The following is a 19,737-nucleotide window of genomic DNA, read 5'->3' on the forward strand; positions in this document are numbered from 1 at the left end:
TAAGCTTCGACTTTTATTTTGATAAAATTACGAATGGCGGCCATATTGAAATTTCTGTTATTGTTGGTGGCTACACGCTGCTGTTTACCTCGTGAGCCCTCAGAGGACCAAACATTGTCCCGTGCCCGTGCTTGGAGACATAACGCACTGTGTGGTTGATTTGCTTTGTCCGACTACTAATTTATAAAGTAGGGACGTCTGCGTTTTCGCTCAACAACCCGTATCCAAACTGAACACCACATTGACCTGCTAGACGGGTTTCAACATCCCGGGTATTCAACATTGCTGCTGTTGTCCTCATCTGACAGTCAAATGAAACTACCGGTGCAATAAGACTACACCCATTGTCTTTCAGTGCATTTAGCACAGATAGGTTGTTTGGTTGTTCTTACCTACCATTCGCTCCTCACTGTACGTTGTTAAAGTTCAGCATGGCTACAGCAGCAGGCGAAAAAGCACCAACCACAAAGAAGAAGAATGAGAAGAAAATCGCCGCTAAGGAGGAATATAAACTGCTGTCCAATATCATGGGAGTCATGAATAACCTGAGGAGACAGGTATGAGTTGCAAGTTACTTATTTTGCGAAGCACACGGATGTATAGTGGATGTCACGCTGCCCTGCCCTGGAATTTGTATGTTCTTTGTTTTGCAATGTGCCCAGCAGGGGTTTGTAGCTTCCTATAACCACTGCGTCAAAACAGTTGTAGCCTATACTTTTAATGGCATTACAGTGGATATGTTAAAGTTCACAATATTTTGCATGCGCCTTCAAGCATTGATAACGTGTATGTGCTTTTTCAGTTGTCATTTGCGTTGTCAGTGTGTTGCTTTAGTGTTAATGTGTGTTGCTGGATGTTGCTGTAATGATTTGATGTACACACAGGGAACTCTTTGCGACGTCATCCTCGTGGTCCAAGGCAAACACATTATGGCTCACAGAGTGGTGCTCGCTGCTGCCAGCCATTTCTTCAACCTCATGTTCACCAGTAAGTAGGACCATAAGCCTTTTTGCAACTGACTTGTTTCCAGCCTTCAGTGATTACAGAGATACGCATTATACAGTGAGGGACATTAAATACTATAGAACTATGAGTCAACAATGTGCGATGGAAGACTTTTATAATTATCTTCAGATTAGTCTGCCTCCAGTACTCGCTGTCATTATAATATTTTGTGCACATTCAATATGAATCTTTCCAGATTTGTCCCATCACTATCAATGGATATGTAAAGGCAGGGTGGGGTACTAAATAAACCTAAATCACCCTTCCATGTTGGATGGCTTGCTGCAGTCAGTAGTCCTCTTTGTGTTTACATCTGGCATGTAAGCAGGCGGTTGTACTGATATAGTGCATTTGTACTTGTCATAGCCAACATGATGGAGTCCACGGCACATGAGGTGGAGCTGAAGTGTGCTGAGCCAGAGATCGTTGAGCTGCTGGTGGAGTTTGTCTACACGGCACGGTAAGACCCTTGAAAGACACAGATGCCAGATATGTTTTTTTGTATATCCCGGTGTGTCTATTTCACAAACTGAATGCAGTGATGTTAAACTTAAATGTTGTGTAAACATCAAATATCGATTTACTATGACCATGTGGAAATTTGACGTGTTTTATGACATATGGCATGTGTATGACTTTGTATCACTTCTGCAAAGCGCATGAGTGAACTTATGCTCCCTGTCTCCCTGTTTCAGCATCTCTGTCAACAGCAGTAATGTCCAGTCCCTGCTGAACGCTGCCAATCAGTACCAGATCGAGCCTGTGAAGAAGATGTGTGTGGACTTCCTGAAGGACCAAGTGGATGAAACCAACTGTCTGAGTAAGTGCAGCAATGATAAAATCAGTACTGTATTTTTGTCTTGTAGTAAAGCGAAATTAGACGTAATGATTTGAACTGAGAGGATGACTGTCTGTACAATGAATCAGTCAATGGATATGTTTTGTGGATTTGTATTTGTGGTTCCTGATGTTGTTATAAGTCACAAATACTAAATGCATCTTTTTTTTTGTCAGGCATATCAACTCCTCCTTCTTGTCATATTCTGTGACGTTAACTTACGTTTCCTGTGTATATATGTCAGGCATCAGTGCCCTGGCGGAGTGCCTGGACTGTCCAGAGCTAAAGGTGGCCGCGGACGACTTCATCCACCAGCACTTCACCGACGTCTACAAGCTGGACGAGTTCCTGCAGCTGGACGTGTTTCAGGTCACCCAGCTGCTGCAACAGGACACGCTGACCGTCAGAGCAGAGGATCAGGTTGGAGGACCACAATGTTGCTTTACTTTACCTTAGGTTAGGCTGGCTTTTCAGTTACACTCAGGGCAAGATATGAAATTCCTTGTACTTGAGCATAATGTATATCAAGTCGAATCTCTTTACTCTCTTTTGTCAGGTTTGGTTATGTTTCTCTCAGTAACAGTAACATTTACTGTCTCCTGAGTGAGGGTGTGGACACACATCCTCAGTTCTACTGATTAGAAAGGAAACATCTTTTATGTAATAAGACTTTGGATAAAGCACCCGATTGAAGCACTTTCTTTCTTTCTTTGATATAAATTAACTTTCTTGAGTTCATCCGAATGTTGATACCTCACCATAGCTTTTGCTGGAGATTAATTTTTTAAGTTTGTTGTTTGTGGTTGCATATGGAGCAGGTAGATAGATACTGAACATACAACCACAGTGCTGAGGTTGACACTGTGGTCATTCTAATGGCTTAGTTTATCCTCTGTGTGTAGATCTACGATTCTGCAGTGAGATGGCTGAAGTATGATGTCCTGAACAGGCAGAAGTATATAGTGGATGTCCTGGGTAAAGTGCGTTTCCCACTGGTGTCCAAGAGCTTCCTCAGTAAGACGGTTCAGGCAGAACCACTGATCCAGGACAACCCTGAGTGCCTGAAGATGGTCATTAGTAAGTACAAACAGTAGTTACCAGGACATTAACCCGTCCACACTGCCAATAATACCGATTACAAAAACTGTAAATACTAGTTTCAAATGTGGCTATAGCTCATAACAATGGCAACATCCGCACCCCACACGATATTGAAGAACGATATTGTTGGTATCACTTTCAGAGCGATTGTGTGAACGATAGAAAGCTGACAGCCAATCAGAATCATCAAATTTTAAAGGCATCCCATAAAAACATGACATTTGTTTCTGAGAAGTTTCCCCTATAGTTGGTTAGTGTGGATGCTTATAATGTTGTAGTTACAATTAGGAAGTGAAGAGACGGGTATGAATTGAAAGTCTGGAGAATGGCTGACTGTAATGTCTTGTCCAGGCGGGATGCGCTACCACCTCCTCTCTCCGGAAGACCGCGAGGAGCTGGGGGAGAACAGCCGGCCCCGCAGGAAGAAACACGACTTCCGCATCGCACTCTTTGGTGGCTCGCAGCCCCAGTCCTGCAGATACTTCAACCCCAAGGTGACACACATTCCTGCACTCTCATTCACCTTCATGTGTGTAGTAGCTACCCTAATGTATGTAGTAGCTACCTTCATTGATTTAGGAGCTACGTTCATTCACTAAGCTCCTGTAGTTCAACTGGTAAATCAGGATGCCAGTAATTGTATATGATATGTAGTATATGTAGACTCTCATTTATGTAGTAAGTAGAGTGTTCCCGCAGCTCAACTGTTAGAGGTGCTAACAGTATCAACATGATGGATTTGATAGCCAAGGAGCATGCATACTGATGACAGAAGTACTATACTGTACTGTAAGTCCCATAGCTGTACACGCTGAGTGGTGCGTAGATATTGTTGCCTTTATGTTGGATCGTTTGATTGTTGACATTATGTTTATGTTTACATTATAATTAGTAAACTTAAGTTTCTACACCTCCTTCCTCCCTTGATCTCCATGTTGATATCAGGACTACAGCTGGACAGACATCCGATGTCCGTTTGAGAAGCGACGGGATGCCACTGCTGTGTTCTGGGACAACGTGGTCTACATCCTGGGCGGCTCCCAGCTCTTCCCCATCAAGAGGATGGACTGCTACAACGTGGTGAAGGACAGCTGGTACTCCAAGCTGGGGCCTCCTAACCCGCGGGATAGCCTGGCCGCCTGTGCCTCTAAGGGCAAAATCTACACGTCAGGGGGGTCTGAAGTGGGTGAGTGTGAAAGAGCTGAACGGCTCTTTTGTTATAGTGTTGCTGCCTTTGGATGAAGGCAAAAAGAGTTTGTGTTTGTTTGTGTTTGTTATTATATTTTTTACTTTTAACTTTTTTACTGCACGTGCCAGTTGATAGCAGTATGGTAAATACAAACTAACGCTGGATGTCAGTGTTAATATAGCCTGAAATGTAGTATAGCCTTTCCCTTTTGTCTTTCTTGGCCATTAAAAAAAACTATAGCGTGCATATTGTATCACCTCCTATTATGTGTAAATTATGTTATAGTACCTTTAGTATGTGACCTCTTCTCTCCACCTGTCAGGAAGCTCGGCGCTGAACCAGTTTGAGTGCTACGACACGCGGACGGAGACGTGGCAGAACAAGCACAGCATGCTAATGCCACGCTGCAGCCACGGCATGGTGGAGGCTAACGGCTTCATCTACGTCTGCGGCGGCAGCCTCGGCAACAACGTCTCCGGAAGGGTCCTCAACAACTGCGAGGTCTATGACCCCACCACAGACGAGTGAGTCAAGGAGCGGAAGAATTTACTGGAATACATGTAACTATAAGGCCCTGCAGCATAGCATTGGTAGTATAAAGCCACGAGATGAGTAGCCAGGGAGCACCTGAAGCAATTCAATATGTCTGTGCATGTAAATCACTTGAGGGTCAGCCTGAGAGGGGCTTGAGGGTCAAAGCATTATTGTTGAAATGAGATCAAATTTGTTTAATTATTTAATTAAATCTTGTGTAATTAATCCTTTTAAACAATGGCTGATTCTTTGCGATCCAGATGGCGGGAGTTGTCTGGCATGAGAGAGGGCAGGAAGAACCATGGGCTGGTGGCGGTCAACAACAGGATATATGCTGTCGGAGGACAGGGGGGATTAGGTAAGCTCCTCTGAGTAAACAGAATAATGTTCTCGCTCCAAATGTACACTTCTTGCAAAGCACAGGCTGTGTGAGACCCTGGATGACCTGCTTAAATTTCATATAATCGTCATCAGATCATCATCGTATCCATTAATTGTATAACACTTAAGATTTGACTTGATATAAACAAATCCATGATCATATACAGTTTCAGTTGTATAAATGTCGATTGCGACGTGAATAATCTTGTCATGACTGCATCGTAGGCGGCCTGGACACGGTAGAATACTACGAGATCAGCACCAATGAGTGGAAGCCGGCGGCGCACATGCCGTGGCGCGGCGTGACGGTGAAGTGCGCGGCGGTGGGCGTGGTCATCTACGTGCTGGCGGGCTTCCAGGGCGTGGGCCGCCTGAACCAGATCCTGGAGTACTACACGGAGACGGACAAGTGGGTGTCCTGCACCAAGGTGCGCGCCTTCCCCGTCACCAGCTGTCTCATCTGCGTGGTGGACACGTGTGGCGCCAACGAGGAAGAGGTGGTGCCCAACGACACGCCGCACACGTCCTTGTCGACCTCGTCATCTTCCTAGCAGCTTGCGAGCCGAAGAGGACAGTGAAATGTGTGTGTGTGCCAGTGAAACGTGTGTGTTCGTGTGTGATTTAAAAAACGTGGTGGGCAGCAGAGCTTTGTCCTGCAAAACATGATCCTGTAAGGCCACACACCACTCTGCTTTCTGAGATCTATAGGTGGAAGACGTGTGTTTGTGACTGTAAATTATGATCATGAATGAATGTGGAAACTTCCTTTAGACTTTTATTGCAAGGCTGTAATATGGACATCTGTCGGACATCTCCTCCATACATACATATTTTGAAAGTGTAGATACGTGTAGGTTGTTTGCCAAGAAAACTGCAGCAATAAATATGTCGACAGATGTCCATATTTCTTTTTTTCTTTTACTCAGTGAAGTTATCAGTGCGTTGCATTCATTACCATGCTATTTTTGTTTACCTTGTTACCTTATCTTGTACGCCAGCACATATTTACCTGTTTTTAACCTTTTCATCCTACCATAATCACACACAGCCAATCGTGCGTTGAGAAACATTACTACACAGCTACTACAATTTTGCGTTTTGTGGCAGTAAGTGCAGAAAAGGCACAGCTGAAAAAAAACGATGACCTGATAAGACTTTGGTTTGTTCGGGTGTAGCAACATATCCATATTATATTGACATTATTTAATTAACAGCACCTTTAATGAGAATGTTTTAACTTAAATTGGTTACTGTGAACCTTATGTTTTAATGTCTGTGTATTACTTCCATTACAGGATGATGGCAGATTAGTCTTTCCATGTCAATCTGTAATCTGGGAATCCTTATATTGGTCTCCTTTACGGTGTGGAATGCCAGTGTTCAATTCCAAGTTGTGTATGTCATCTCCGTTCGCTCAATTCTAGAGGCAGAAGAAGATCTGAGATGTTTGAACTCTTCTGTGTGTAACAAAATAGAGGATCTCAGAGAAGCAAGGGCGCCTGTCTGAATGAACATGGCCATTGCTATCTATGGAACCATAAACGATGTTCAGCCTTCAGCCAAGTGAACATGCCCATTTGCCATTACAGAAACCATCATGGACATACATACAGTTGAAAATGTGTTTATTGAGTGTGTACTTCTGATTTGTCAGTGGATCAGTAAGGAGGTAAAGAAGAGAAATGGTCAGAGGAACTGGTGCGTACTTCTGATGCCTCAAAAATTATTTGGTTTGGTGACATGCAAAGGAAGCTTGAAAGCTTGTTTTTTTTTCAAGATGTTTCTCCTCTTTTGAACATATACTCTGTGGCCTACGAGTGCACTTGGGTCCTGATCTCAGATTCTGTAATGCTTATTTCATCAATAAAAGTCAATTTTCAGTGGGTGTGGCGTCAACTGACATGTTTACAGTCATTAGATGAAAGTGCCTGATTTGATGTTGAATAGTGCACTTAGTACAGTGTATTGTAGTCACACCAAAGAAGGCATATATTAGGATGGGAGGGATTATACTTACAAATGTGATAAACAACTATGTTTGAAAATCTGGCTGAACAATCTTTTTGTGTCATATTAAAATAAGAAAATGCGTGTTGATTGTTAGTTCATTCATCTTATGCTGACTTGAGTTTGAGAGGAAAGTGGCTTCCTGGCCGGTAGGTGACGACAGAGCACATGTGCCCTTTTGAACGTAAAATTTTATGACGTACTATTTCCGCGACACTGTTTTGGGGGCAGACTGATTTCTATCTTCCGTGTCATGGTCTGTGGTTGTGATGTACCTTCTCTCAACTTTATTACACTAGTCTTTATGGATGAACGGAAGAGTAATTATTCTGTTTTAGTCATAAAGCAGACACATAGCGTAAAATGACAGTCTGCAGTTTCTTCCTTCAAGGAAGGTGTCGTTATGGGGAGAAGTGTTGGAACGAGCACCCGAGAGGAGGAGGAGGAGGAGGAGGAGGTAGAGGCGGCGGCGGCGGTGGCGGAGATTACAGTCGAGGCGCTCCACAGTCTAACAGAGGAGGCGGAGGTAACAATTCCTGGACGTTTACTGTGTAGAATTAATTTATCTCTGTCCTGCTGCTCAGATATACTGTATTTTTACACATTTCTTTATAGATAATCCTGTGGCTGTGCATCATTAGGCGAGCAGCCAGTTACGTAGGTTGAATGTCGCTTACTGCCCATGGGACTATAGATAGGTTACACCAAACAAACTCTTCACACAGTTCAATACAATTTTGCCTTTAGGTTTCGGAAATAGAGTATGGGTGAATCCGCAGCGAGCCGGTGGAGATTTTGTGAAACCCTCCACTTTTGGTGGAAGAGACACTGGCAAGGATTCTTCTTTCGGCGTCTCTACACAAAACCGATTCGGTTCCCTGAATACTCCAAGCAGCTTCGACAGGGGTGGACAAAAAGACGAAAATGAAAAGCACTTGTAAGTCTTTAGGCAATAAACCATTAAAGTTTGTATTGTTGCATAACATAAATAGATTACGTGAAATGTATGTTCTTATGTACATTTTGCAAACATGTGTCTCTTGCTATGTATCAGGGAAACCATTCAAAAGGACATGGAGATCTGGGAAAGCTCTGGACAGTGGTTGTTTTCATGTTACGCTGTCCTCAAAGCCTCAATCTCAGGTGTGTAGATCAATGAACTGAATTGGCATACTTGTTGCATTACTCCATGTGAAGCAAGCACCCTTAACTGTTTTACTATGACCAGAGTCAGGGATTTTGATTATTTCGTGGTTACTTATCCAGTTTCATTACCCTGCCATGTTGCCCATACCTGTTTACTGGTCACCTGTAGGGTTTGTGGAACTATCTCATGAGGAGCTCAGACTGGAGTATTATAATGGCCGAGCATCCGGAGACCTCCAGACCTATGTAAGTATTCACCAGGCACTGATGGACAGACATCAGACACTGACATTAGCATTGCATCAATGAAAATAATGATTGATAAGTACGCCATAATTAAGTAGCTATTCATTAATTAATTCAATTTAATATTAAAATGAATTGCCTTGATCATGAAGTATCCATTTTCAACTCACTATATAAATATTCTAGTATCTTGAATGTTTTCTTGCTGAAAAAGGTGGGAGGAACATTTTAGTTGTTCTGGGAATCCGGTCACTCTGTCTTTCTGTTGTATGTGGCCTTGTGACCTATAGCACTGTAATGCCCATGTGTTTTACAGGGAAACTCCGTGCAGCAGCTGGCTAGCCAGGGGATGAGCCGACTTCAGGAGCTTAGAGTCATGAATGCCAGCACACGATCTGCACTGGTAAGTCAGACACACAAAAGACATGCTGCTGACAATCATATTGCAAAAAAAGAGGAGAATGGCCTCCGGTTAGAAAATAAGTGAGGAACATTTAGATACTAGGTAAAAAAAATTGAATTAAGGTTCTTTCTTTGCTTTCTTTCATAGGAGTATCTGTATCTGACCAAATTTCCCTCATTTGTTTTTGCCACAGATAGCGGAGTTAAATAACCCTGGACAGCAAACGTCCTCCTTTGGGGCAGCATCATCGGGAATTGGCTTTGGATCCCCGGAGTCGTCTGGGTTTGGATCGACCGCACCGTCTGGGTTTGGATCGACCGGGCCGTCTGGATTTGGATCCACTGCGCCGTCTGGGTTTGGGTCTGCACCACCATCCACAGGATTGGGATCAGGAGGTAGAATTCATTCGCACTTCACTGAATAAAATAAAAAAATGGTGCTATTCTACAGTCTGTTACTGTGGTGAAATATGCTATATTTTATGTGCATTACTGCACATACAGCAACAACAGAGTTCTCAGCTGTGAAACATTCAATACTCCAGATTTCAGATTGTATAACCTATGCTGTGAGAAGCACAGTGTACTCACTGCACTGCTCAGTACCTGCTGGCTACCATCACAGTAGCACATCAAAATACACTGGAATCCTCTTGTAGGGTAGTGCAACACTTTAGATGTACCTTTTGTATCGAGTGATTATAGTGGAATAAACGTGTACATTTTCCTGTCTATTTTCCTCACACAGGCTTCGGAGACCCTGCCCCGAGTAGCGCCACCTTCAGTTTTGCGTCTCCTCAGGGCGCGCCCACCGGTTTCGGCTCTACCCAGCCCCAATCCCAGCCATCTTTTGGCGCAGCCCCCGGCGCTGCCCCCTCGGCTGCCGCCTTCTCCTTTGCTGCTCCTGCAGCTGCCAGCTCCACTAAAGACACATCTGCTGCTTTCGGAGGGTCGGCCGCTGGCTTCAGCTTTGCCTCCGGCGCTGCTCCGTCCTCCACAGGTGGCTTTGGCGGGGGATTCGGAGCCCCTGCAGTGGCCAGTGGCTTTGGGCAGCCAAGCGGCCGCACCAATACTGGGCTTTTTGCCTCGGGAGGGGCTGGGGCAGCCGCAGCTGCAGCCAGTGCCGGGGCATCAGCGGAGAGCCTGTTCACCCCTCAGAGTGAACTGACAGCGGACGAGCTGAAGGAGTTTGCAGCAAAGAGGTTTACATTGGGCCAGATTCCCCTTAGACCTCCACCGGCTGACATGCTGGTCGTCTAATGGACAAATAAAGACTTGGTGACAGGAGGGACTGGCTGATATCTTTTAGTGAATTTTTTTAATCAATTGCAAATAAACAAGGGTAAAATACATTAAGACTGGTGGTTTTGTGTTAAAATGGCTACACATGTATGCTTGTTAAACAAGTGATGATGAAATGTGTTTATTAAAAGGCCTTCCATTATCACATTAGAAGATAGGTAGCCATATGTTTGAATAATTTAAGTGCTGCTCATGACATTTATTCTTTACAGGTTCAAGAATGCTGTTTTCCTTTATTGATATGCATAGTTTAAGAATGTACGTTAGATAGTAAGATACTTTATTGTTCTTTTATGCAGTCTAAGATGCAGTCATTAAACATAACTTCTGATTTACGAATGTTTTTGTATCACTTGGCAATTCTTAGAAAGTAGCGTTAAGTCAGTGTCACGACCGTCAGAATGACACTCAAATAGGGGAACAGAAACATGCTTTTCCGAACTTCATAGCATCGAATTAATGTGATGCTAGATTATTCCGCTATCGCTGAATCATTGTGAAACGTAGTCTCACTGGGTCAGAATGGTAATAATGGCTTAAATTCGTGAAGATTGCCTACATTGCAGGGTTCCGTCGCGTGGGTAATTGGTACACGCCTCTGTTGAAATCTCATTGGTTCTCCTAGTACAGCGGGAATGATCAAATCAGGAAGTCCGAAAAATGAATAGCAGTAGGACGGAGAATTCTGTTGTGGTGGCCTTTAATGAAGATAAATGTCAGTTCCAGGTTTATCTCGCGTCCTCGACATACTGCGTTCACTGTATCCAACTGTCCAGACGATAGAAGACTATGTAGATGGTGTCGCTCTTAGCAATGGCAGGAAGGCAGCCTTGGTTGAAGAAGCTGATACCAGTCGTTTCAAGTCGCTACTCCGTGGACTAATCGTGTGCGTAGAGAAACAAATGAGGGATGCTCCAAGTGGCGACCAGGTATTTTTCTCCATTGTACCAAGACATTTCATTTATCATATTTCGTCATGACACTCCGCTTTTATCTTTGTTACAGACAGTCCTTGGTTCTCAGGTTGCTCATATAGTTTTGTAACACGTGTTCTGTTTTTTGCTGTTTATGTTCAATTAATGGTTTCTAGTGAAAGACATATGGCTCTTAAATAAACTCATAAACTCTTGTCACTTTCTCATCTGTGTTTTTAAAGCTCAGCACATTACCCGAGGTGCTCGCTTACGTCCTGAACAACATGAACAAGAACAAGAGCAGAAACGTTTTGAGGTTCGGTTACCTTTTCAGTGACAAAGACGGAGATGCAGACCCTTTCAAGTTCCATGGAGTGATCACTCAGAGTCCAGCGTTTATCCACAGCAGCGACCTCTGGAAGAAAATTAACCAGCGACTAGGCACGGATCTCACCCAACACCTGCTGCGGAACTGCGCCGTGTTTGCGGTCGCACCTCCTACCTGTCTGTTCCAGGTGTGTGGAGTACCCCTATATGACTTGATCTCCATGCATGTCTCACCCAGGTTCCTCCTCTGTAAATCTGCTACTCAATCTGTCCCAGCCAATCCACAAAGGAAAAGACACGCGAGACCTCCAAGGAGGAACAAGGTACATCCTCGAGAAGTTTCCAGAAAGAGAAAGAGAAAGAGAGAAGATGGAGGGGAGGTTGCTGGAGATGATGAGGGGTTACCCAGAAAACAAAGATGTTGCCAGGCAATGGAGAAGACTTGTGACTCTCCAGTGCTAAGTCACAACACCAATATCACAGATAGTGAACAGACCTCCAATCACAACAATAACACCACACAGGCAGTCAGTATTTTCAGGCGACCCAAAGTAGCCACAGGAACAGCCCAGGCTTCTTCCACTTCTCATGGCTCTTTCAGTTGGAAGCCAGCAAACCAGCCCCTTCCACGGCCGTCGGAGTGCTTCATCCGCATGCTCCGTGTTCTTTACAGCAGAACCGGCATCAGGGGCTTCCTGCTCAACAGGAAGTTGACGTGCGGGTCCAACGGCCCCAGGAGCCTGCAGGGGCCAGATGTGGTGCGGCTGGTGTTCCTGCAAGGCGAAGCCTACCTGAGTGGGGAGGAGCCCAAGCCCAAGAGGCTCCCCCGCCGCTTCTTCAACATGGCGCCACTCTTCAGCCGCCTGCTGCGCAACCACAGGAAGTGCCCCTATGCCCATTTCCTGCACAAGAAGTGCTCCCTGGCCAACCAGCCGAGTGACATGGTGTCTCTCTTGACGGCCCATTGCCGGCCATACCGGGTGTACCTGTTTGTGCGGGAGTGCCTGCTTTATGTGGTGCCAGAGGAGCTGTGGGGATCGGATCAGAACCGGATGCTGTTCCTAGCCCGGGTCAAGCAGCTGTTGAGGCTGGGGAAGTTTGAGAGCCTCTCCCTGGCTCAGGTAATGTGGAGCATGAAGGTCCGTGACTGCGGCTGGCTCGGTCTCAAGGCTGGAGGTGTGTATATGTAGCGTGTGTTGGGTCTTTGGTGTGCTTTCTTATATTTTGTTTGTGTTGTACTTTTCTTTCAAGGTAAACTGAAAAACATTTGTCCAAAGTCACTTACAATGACATCCTGCATTGACCAGAAATCGAACCTGGATCAACTGCTTGGAAGGCAGCAGCGCTAAACACAAACTGTCTTTAGCAGCTTGTTATGCGGTGTGTTGATGTCTTGGCACTGTTCGGTTGATGTCTTCATGTCTGTGTTATATTTAGTGTTGCTGCCTTGTGATGTAGTGTACCAATGTCCTTGGTTGTGCTTTGTTATGTTTATGTTATGTCCTGCTGCTTTGTGATGAATTTGTATATCAACACGTTTCAGAGGTTTTGATGTACAGTGATCTATTATATGATGTACAGTTATTAAGTATATATTGTACAGTAATCTAGTATATGATGTATAGTAATCTAGTATATGTTTGTTTACCAACAATCCAATCATCTTTTCCTCTCTCCATTCATGTCTATCATTTTCTGTTTCTCTCTGTCTATCCTTCTCCCTTCTTTTTCTTCTCCTCCTCCTCTCCTCCCTTTTTCAGCCCACTGCCCCAGTGAGCACCGCTACCGTGAGCGTCTCCTGGGCCAGTTCCTGGCCTGGCTGCTGGAGAGTTACGTGCTAGGTCTGGTCAAAGCCATGTTCTACGTCACAGAGAGCATGGGCCAGAAGCACGCCCTGCGGTTCTACCGACGGGAAGTCTGGAACAAGCTACAGACCCTGGCATTCAGGTGCAGAATGTTGTGTGCTCTTCCATAGCATATTATTATCAAATTTGATGTCCACAACAAATAAGCCATAATCAGTCTGCATGTATACTCTGCAACTTGCACAATCATGGTTGGGGTTTGCTTTCCATTAATGATTTTACATGCTTCAAAACTGAGTCCAACCTTCCTCTTAATGTTTAACACAGACAGCATGTAGGGATCTCATTATGATTAGCAAGTGTCAAGGCAGAGCCACGCCATGGCATCCGTTATTGATCTTCCATGAAAGCAGATTTCAGAGAAAAGTGGTTTTGATTTGTGGTGTTCTTCCCTAGGGAGCACCTGTCGAAGGGACAATGGAAAACCCTTACATCACAGGAGGTGGCGTCCCTCCCCAAAACCACAGTGACCGCTCGCCTTCGCTTCATCCCTAAAGCCCACGGCATGCGACCAATCACACGACTCGTGGGAGCGGATCCTGTAACCAAGGTTTGAAAAGACAACATCATTCAATATACACGAATACACAGTGTGTGATCAACATAGCTTTATGAAATGTTAATATGTGTTTGTGCTCAGGTTCTAGAGCAGCATAGAGAGAATGGCTCTCTCCATATACTGTATATATTAGTATGTTCAGTTGTAGTCCAGGGTCATTTGGTGCCCAAAAGGAACACACATGTTGTGTTACCTTGTAGTGCAAAGCGTTGCCTACCCACCCTCCAAATGTTGACACATTTGGCAATTGACTGTGTCACTTCTATCACGAGGTCTCTGTGTGTGTGTGTCTAGAGCCTGTTTTCATATCGTCAGGGTGTTTTTGTGTGTTTTTACCCAGCGCTTCCAGCGGAGTGTGAAAAACCTGCGTGATGTGTTGGGCGTGTGTGTGAAGTCCTCACCAGCCCTGCTGGGCTCCACAGTGTGGGGACGGCAGGACATCCACAGGGTCCTAAAGACCACCGCTCTCCAGCAGAAGATCAAACCCACACCACTCTACTTCGTCAAGGTGTGTGTGTATGTGTGTCTGTGTGTCTGTGTGTGTGTGTGCATGTGTTTATTTATTTACCTCTATTCTTGTGAATGTCTGCATAGTATCTTAAGATGTTTGAGTAATGAGATGAGATGAGATGAGATGAGATGAGAGATGAGAAAATGAAGGACAAAATAGTATTGGTAATGTCCGCTCATTTTACATTTGGTCTGCATAATGTGTGTGTGCGTGTGTGTGTGTGTGCGCCTGTGTTCTGGACGTTAGGTGGACGTTAGTGGAGCCTATGACAGCTTGCCTCATGACATGCTTGTGCGAGTGGTCAGCGAGGTGCTGTCGCCTGTGCAAGACGTTGGCTTCTCTATCCGACACTACGCCAAAGTGTGGAGGGAATCCCTGCAGGGCCTGAGGAAGCAGTTCTGCACAAGGGTGAATGCCCATCCCCATTCCCCCTAACACACACACACACACACACACACACATACATACACAGAAACACATACTATACATAATTCAAGAATTAGTAATGATTGTACACTGTACACTATGTATGCACAGTATTAGATGTGACTGAGTCTATCATATATGTGCATGCCTGTTTAATGTAAGTGTGTGTGTGTGTGTGTGTTTTGGGACCAGGCTGGGGCCCAGGTGTGCATAAACATGAAAGGGTTTGTGATGGAGGAGCAGGAGCATGGGGAACTCCACAATGCTATTCTGGTGGAGAATGTGAGTGAGATGAGTCAGACCACCTGGGCATTTTCCTTTGGTTGATTTGAGTTGAGTTTGAAAATGCCATACTCATCCTAAAATCATGTAACCTCTTCCTGTAGTACAACTCACCTGATGTGAAAGGCAGAGATGTGCTTGAGTTCTTCAAACAGATGCTCACGACTTGTGTGGTTCGCTTTGGGAAGCGGTGAGTATCTTTGAAATCCATCAGAGTTCCATTTTCAGAGTTCCATCAGTTGCTTTCCAGAGTTGATCTGAAAGGCTGTGTGCTCTCACATGTTGTGGGTTGTCATGTTTTATTTGTTGTGTTCTAGAATGTTCCGGCAGGTTTGTGGCATCCCTCAGGGGTCGGTGGTGTCCAGCCTGCTGTGTAATCTGTGCTATGCTCACATGGAGAACTCCCTGCTCAGCCACATCACAGAGAAAGGAGGGTACACAGTGTATCAACTTATTTCACCCCTCTTCTCCAGCTCTCTTTACTCACTTGCGCATACACACACACACACACACACACACTCAGTCTCAGTCTTTTTCTCTCATACAAATACACACAGCCTCTCTTTCACACTGTCTCCCACACACAAACACACACACATACACACGTTTCCTGTGTCTGGGTTTGATTCATGTCCCATTTTGTGTTGTTTCTGAAAGTATTAGCAGAGATTTACTGTCTTCACATTGATTTAGCTGCTCTCAGAGGTTCATGATTTCTTGTTAATGGTAAAATCAATGCCATTACTCTTGGTGGCTGTCATTCTACTGTCATCTCTGCCAGCTTTTAGCCCGCGGGTGAAAAATTGCACTGCAGAATCTTATCTGGCCAGTAGGTGGCATCCTTGTAATAACTGTATCAAAGGAGCCTGAGAGGTTCATTGATTATAGTCCATTACAATTTCATTACTTTAACTTTAATCCTGGCTCCACAAATGGGAAACCGACAAAGTGGCTCTGACCACGCCATACACTATTCTAGCCAATCAACAATGTTGTTTCGGGAGTATGGAATTGAGGGGTGTATTTGATTGGCTGTTGAGCTCGGAAATCAACCCTTTGCCAGTATCAAGGGCTTCACCTTTAACCGCTCCGGGTTACTGTGTTTTCCTCCCTTCATAAGGTGTCTGATGAGGCTGGTGGACGACTTTCTCCTCATCACGCCTAAACTCAACAAGGCCATGTATTTCCTCAAGTGAGTCTGTGACAAAAGGCATACTGCAAAGCCCCAATGGCTGTTTTACATTCAAACAAACGACCCAACACATTGTGCACTGTGTTTATCTGCTAGGTGTCTGTTTTCCTCCTTAAACTGTCCCCTCTATCCATTCTCCTTCACTGTAATATTTACATTTTTGGAAATTGGTGTTTGAGCACAGAAAAGTGCTGTAAAAATATTCAAATAAAAATGAGCCTGTTTTGCTATTATAACCACTGTAATGGAGTGTAATGGAGTTTGCTAATGATATGATCATGTCCTCCTCTTCTGCTTCTTCTCTCCCGCTGTCCTTTCTGGGCAGGACCCTGTCGGCAGGGGTGCCCCGGTATGGCTGTGTGGTGAACCCTCAGAAGGTGGCGGTCAACTTCCCCCTGGAGGAGGGCGTGAGTTTCCCTGGGGTGCGGGTGCTCCCCCAGCACTGCCTTTTCCCCTGGTGTGGCCTCCTGCTCGACACCCAGACCCTGGACGTCTACAATGACTACTCCAGGTAGGGGTTCCCCTCTTTATCCCCTCTATTACCATACAACAAATGGTGAAAAAAACACATACGATGATGACAATACTAAAGCTCGCTACACTCCATTGCGGCCATTATTTGGTATTTATAATAAATAAAATGGGCACACATTTAGGATACAATTCAGATAAAGACCTCCCCACTTACTTCCCTTTGTCACGTTTGTCAAGTTTATCAGGCTGTTTCCAAGTTAAAAAACTGAGATGCTCAAAAATACCCAACACTCGTTTTGAATTTGACTCAGCCCAATATTCTAGAATATTCAAAAAATACCCAACTTACTAGTCTTTTTCGCCTCTCCTTCCTGTCAGCTACGCTGGCCTATCACTGCGCTACAGCTTGACCCTGGGCTCGACCCACTCCCCTGCATCCTTCATGGAGAGGAAGCTGATGGCCATTCTGCGGCTCAAGTGTGACGCGATACTACTGGACCTCGGGGTGAGAGACCCAAGTGTGTCGGCAGACTTTTACATGGCAATACCTTCTATTCACCTTCACATTCTATTACATTGCATTGCATTTCATTCTATTACATTTATTTGGCTGAGTTTTTTTTATGACTGATAGGCTTATATAATACAAGCACACAGCTGATCTAGAAGAGAAAGTATAAAGAAATGTACAGTAAATACCAGATTCAGTTTCACTGGACTCAAGTGCTGCATAGCTCGTGGGAGAATGACGAAAGTGCAAAAGAAGAGTCAGGGTTCCCACGGTACCTGGAAACCATGGAAAACATGGAATTTATTTTTTCATTTTCCAGGTTTGGAAAAGTCATGGAAACTGAGCAAAAGTGAACACGTACATGGAAATTGAAACAGTTGTCCTGGAAAATGTTATTGGATGATGTGTAAAATAGTAATAAAATGAAACTATTGAGCACAGAATTAAGATGAGTTTATAAAAACCCTTTACATGTGAACCCATGTTGTAGAGCATGCTCTTGGCATCCTATCTGGTTTATTGGATGTTGGAATTTGATGCCGGCAATCTGGTGATATGGACTTTAAAAGTATAGTTTCGGATTGGTAGACTTCGGGAATAATAACCGAGAAACGTTACTCGCGATCTCAATAGAAGGGTCAAATACATGCATTTCCCAGCCAACACAGGAGCTTTGACATCTACAGTGAAACTTCTTATGCAAGTTTATCCTCAAATGTAAGTAGGTGTGTTTTAACTGTGTGGTAAACCTGGGTTTATCAACGTTAGTTAGTAAGCAGTGCAATCTTGCTAACTAGCTAGCTGCAACTTGCTAGCTAGCAGCTTACACTAGAATTGTTGAGGTAATTTTTACCTTGCTTTTAAAATACTAGAACTATGTTTGATCCCCATATGTATTTCACTCATTGACTTTTCCTAAAACCGTGTTATTCACCACATTTAGGGGAATTTGTTTTGAATTTGGATTCATTAATGATGGTTAGCAAGCACACGCAGTGCAATCTTGCTAGCCAACATTCAGCTTGCTAACTAACTAGCTAGTGTTGGCTAGCTTGCATTGCTAGCTAACTACCAATACATTTTCACATTAGGCTGTGACATTACTTCTATACTAGTTGACATGACCAGTCTAGTCTTGATCAATTTAGTAACATTCATCTACTTTTAGCTATTTTGTGAGTTTTCGTTTTTCTTTAAAAAAGTGTTACTACTAAATAGTTTGGGGTGAGACATTTTTGAAAAATCATTGATCATGACCGGACTGATTCTATACATCTATACTGTTAAGCTAAGCTTACTAGTGAGGTTGCTGTACTGAGGAACCACAGGGGAACCAGCCTTATGTTTTCCCTTTTAGGTTCATTAGTTTGATTTACAAAAGCTTTTACAGAGTAAGAGTAGGCATACTACCCCTTCTACGTAAGACTCATAATCTCAAATGTGTGATGCATTACAGAAGTGAGTGACAATGACACGCTGCAGATTCAAGTCCTATTGGAAAGATGACTCCCAATACAAGGACTGGATTGCCAGGAGGGCACAGAAGGAAAGAGGGAGGAGGAAGAGAAGAGGGGAGAAGATGAAAGAGGAGAAGAAGAGAGGAGGATAAGAGAGTAGAGGATGACAGAGGAAAAGGGAGAAGAGTGGAGAGGAGTTGAGAATAGTAGGAAGAGAAGACAGGAGCGTGAGGGGAGGGGGGCGCGGATGGGGGCGGAAAGCTTCAGGGGCCTATAGATCATCACTTAATATGGTACCTGGAAAATCAGGAGGTAGCATGGAATTTCTTTTCAAGGCAAGCGTGGGAACCCTGAGAGTCTAGAAGTTGTGAAAATCTTGAAGGAAAGTTTTGTGTCTCCTATTCATTTAACACACAGTTAAACACGCATGTTACTCTGACTTGTTTGGGATGTTGGTTCTTTACTTCAAACACGTTTATTTTCCCAAGTCACAACATGCGGGGCCATTTTTACTGTCTCTCTTATAGTTTACAGTATTACAGGTTTACAAGATTGACGCATTGCGTCACTTTTCACAATTCCCACTCTTTTTATGCTTCATTGGAAATGTGGTACTCAATTCTGTGTTTATTTTGATCACTGGCCACTCATCCTAATGACCATTCATCCTCAATGGACGACAGCAGCCCGCTATCCGCCTCTATTGTTCATATTTCTGCTTCTCCTTTCTCCTTATGGTAAAGGCCTTTATCTCTTCTTCAGACAAACTCCCTGGAGACGGTGTATAAAAACATCTACAAGATAGTGCTGCTGCAGGCTATGAGGTAACCTCTCTCTGAAGCTTTTACTGGGAAGGGTGGAGGACTGCTGAGATCGCCTCTTCCCCTAAACTCACTGTATCAATTAAGCACAATAGTTAAATAATGGTACAGTATAGTGTAGTACAGTATAGTATAAATATAGTGTCAGATTAGTCTTGTAGTCCATACTTGAAACATTGGGTCATAATGAGTAATTGTAAAAGCAGAGCTACATTCACCTCCTTATACATGGAATATGATAAGATTG

General features: G+C 44.1%; 3 protein-coding genes across 5 annotated transcripts in view; all 3 read left to right on the plus strand.

Moving 5' to 3' along the window:
* The first annotated feature begins 95 nt into the window (after positions 1-95).
* On the plus strand, positions 96-6,931 carry klhl7 (kelch-like family member 7). Its single transcript, XM_012831519.3, has 11 exons — positions 96-557; positions 885-987; positions 1,372-1,465; positions 1,701-1,825; positions 2,088-2,263; positions 2,746-2,920; positions 3,296-3,438; positions 3,890-4,130; positions 4,456-4,657; positions 4,928-5,025; positions 5,274-6,931. Exons 1-11 carry the CDS (start codon positions 432-434, stop codon positions 5,597-5,599), a joined length of 1,809 nt encoding a protein of 602 aa, XP_012686973.2. The 5' UTR covers positions 96-431; the 3' UTR covers positions 5,600-6,931.
* A 312-nt stretch (positions 6,932-7,243) lies between these two features.
* On the plus strand, positions 7,244-10,201 carry nup42 (nucleoporin 42). The gene is made up of 7 exons (XM_012831445.2): positions 7,244-7,581; positions 7,803-7,992; positions 8,110-8,198; positions 8,371-8,447; positions 8,764-8,850; positions 9,044-9,245; positions 9,598-10,201. The coding sequence occupies exons 1-7, from the start codon at positions 7,419-7,421 to the stop codon at positions 10,107-10,109; spliced, it is 1,320 nt and encodes a 439-aa protein (XP_012686899.2). The 5' UTR covers positions 7,244-7,418; the 3' UTR covers positions 10,110-10,201.
* A 385-nt stretch (positions 10,202-10,586) lies between these two features.
* tert (telomerase reverse transcriptase) overlaps positions 10,587-19,737 on the plus strand; it is a 13,173-nt gene continuing 4,022 nt past the window's right edge. For 2 of the 3 annotated variants that reach the window (XR_004165876.2, XM_031586496.2), the window contains exons 1-13: positions 10,587-11,080; positions 11,308-12,568; positions 13,153-13,339; positions 13,654-13,807; positions 14,157-14,324; positions 14,574-14,735; positions 14,946-15,035; positions 15,140-15,225; positions 15,353-15,469; positions 16,156-16,227; positions 16,553-16,738; positions 17,080-17,206; positions 19,432-19,493. Coding sequence is in view for 2 of the 3 variants with exons in the window: in XM_031586496.2 (XP_031442356.1) it covers positions 10,865-11,080; positions 11,308-12,568; positions 13,153-13,339; positions 13,654-13,807; positions 14,157-14,324; positions 14,574-14,735; positions 14,946-15,035; positions 15,140-15,225; positions 15,353-15,469; positions 16,156-16,227; positions 16,553-16,738; positions 17,080-17,206; positions 19,432-19,493 (2,888 nt within the window). In the remaining variant the exon portion in view is untranslated. Of the gene's footprint in view, positions 11,081-11,307; positions 12,569-13,152; positions 13,340-13,653; positions 13,808-14,156; positions 14,325-14,573; positions 14,736-14,945; positions 15,036-15,139; positions 15,226-15,352; positions 15,470-16,155; positions 16,228-16,552; positions 16,739-17,079; positions 17,207-19,412; positions 19,494-19,737 lie in introns of all 3 variants that reach the window. The other variant, XM_031586497.2, reaches the window with a different exon arrangement.

Source organism: Clupea harengus, chromosome 19, assembly GCF_900700415.2.
Source record: "Clupea harengus chromosome 19, Ch_v2.0.2, whole genome shotgun sequence".
Taxonomy (NCBI): Eukaryota; Metazoa; Chordata; class Actinopteri; order Clupeiformes; family Clupeidae; genus Clupea; species Clupea harengus.

Excerpts from the sequence above, each read along its gene's own strand:
- klhl7 (XM_012831519.3), top strand. The coding sequence starts at position 432 with ATGGCTACAGCAGCAGGCGAAAAAGCACCAACCACAAAGAAGAAGAAT. Across the intron at positions 2,921-3,295 it reads GTGCCTGAAGATGGTCATTA|GCGGGATGCGCTACCACCTC; the intron begins GTAAGTACAAAC and ends TGTCTTGTCCAG. Across the intron at positions 5,026-5,273 it reads CGGAGGACAGGGGGGATTAG|GCGGCCTGGACACGGTAGAA; the intron begins GTAAGCTCCTCT and ends ACTGCATCGTAG.
- nup42 (XM_012831445.2), top strand. The coding sequence starts at position 7,419 with ATGACAGTCTGCAGTTTCTTCCTTCAAGGAAGGTGTCGTTATGGGGAG. Across the intron at positions 7,582-7,802 it reads GTCTAACAGAGGAGGCGGAG|GTTTCGGAAATAGAGTATGG; the intron begins GTAACAATTCCT and ends TTTTGCCTTTAG. Across the intron at positions 8,199-8,370 it reads CCTCAAAGCCTCAATCTCAG|GGTTTGTGGAACTATCTCAT; the intron begins GTGTGTAGATCA and ends GGTCACCTGTAG.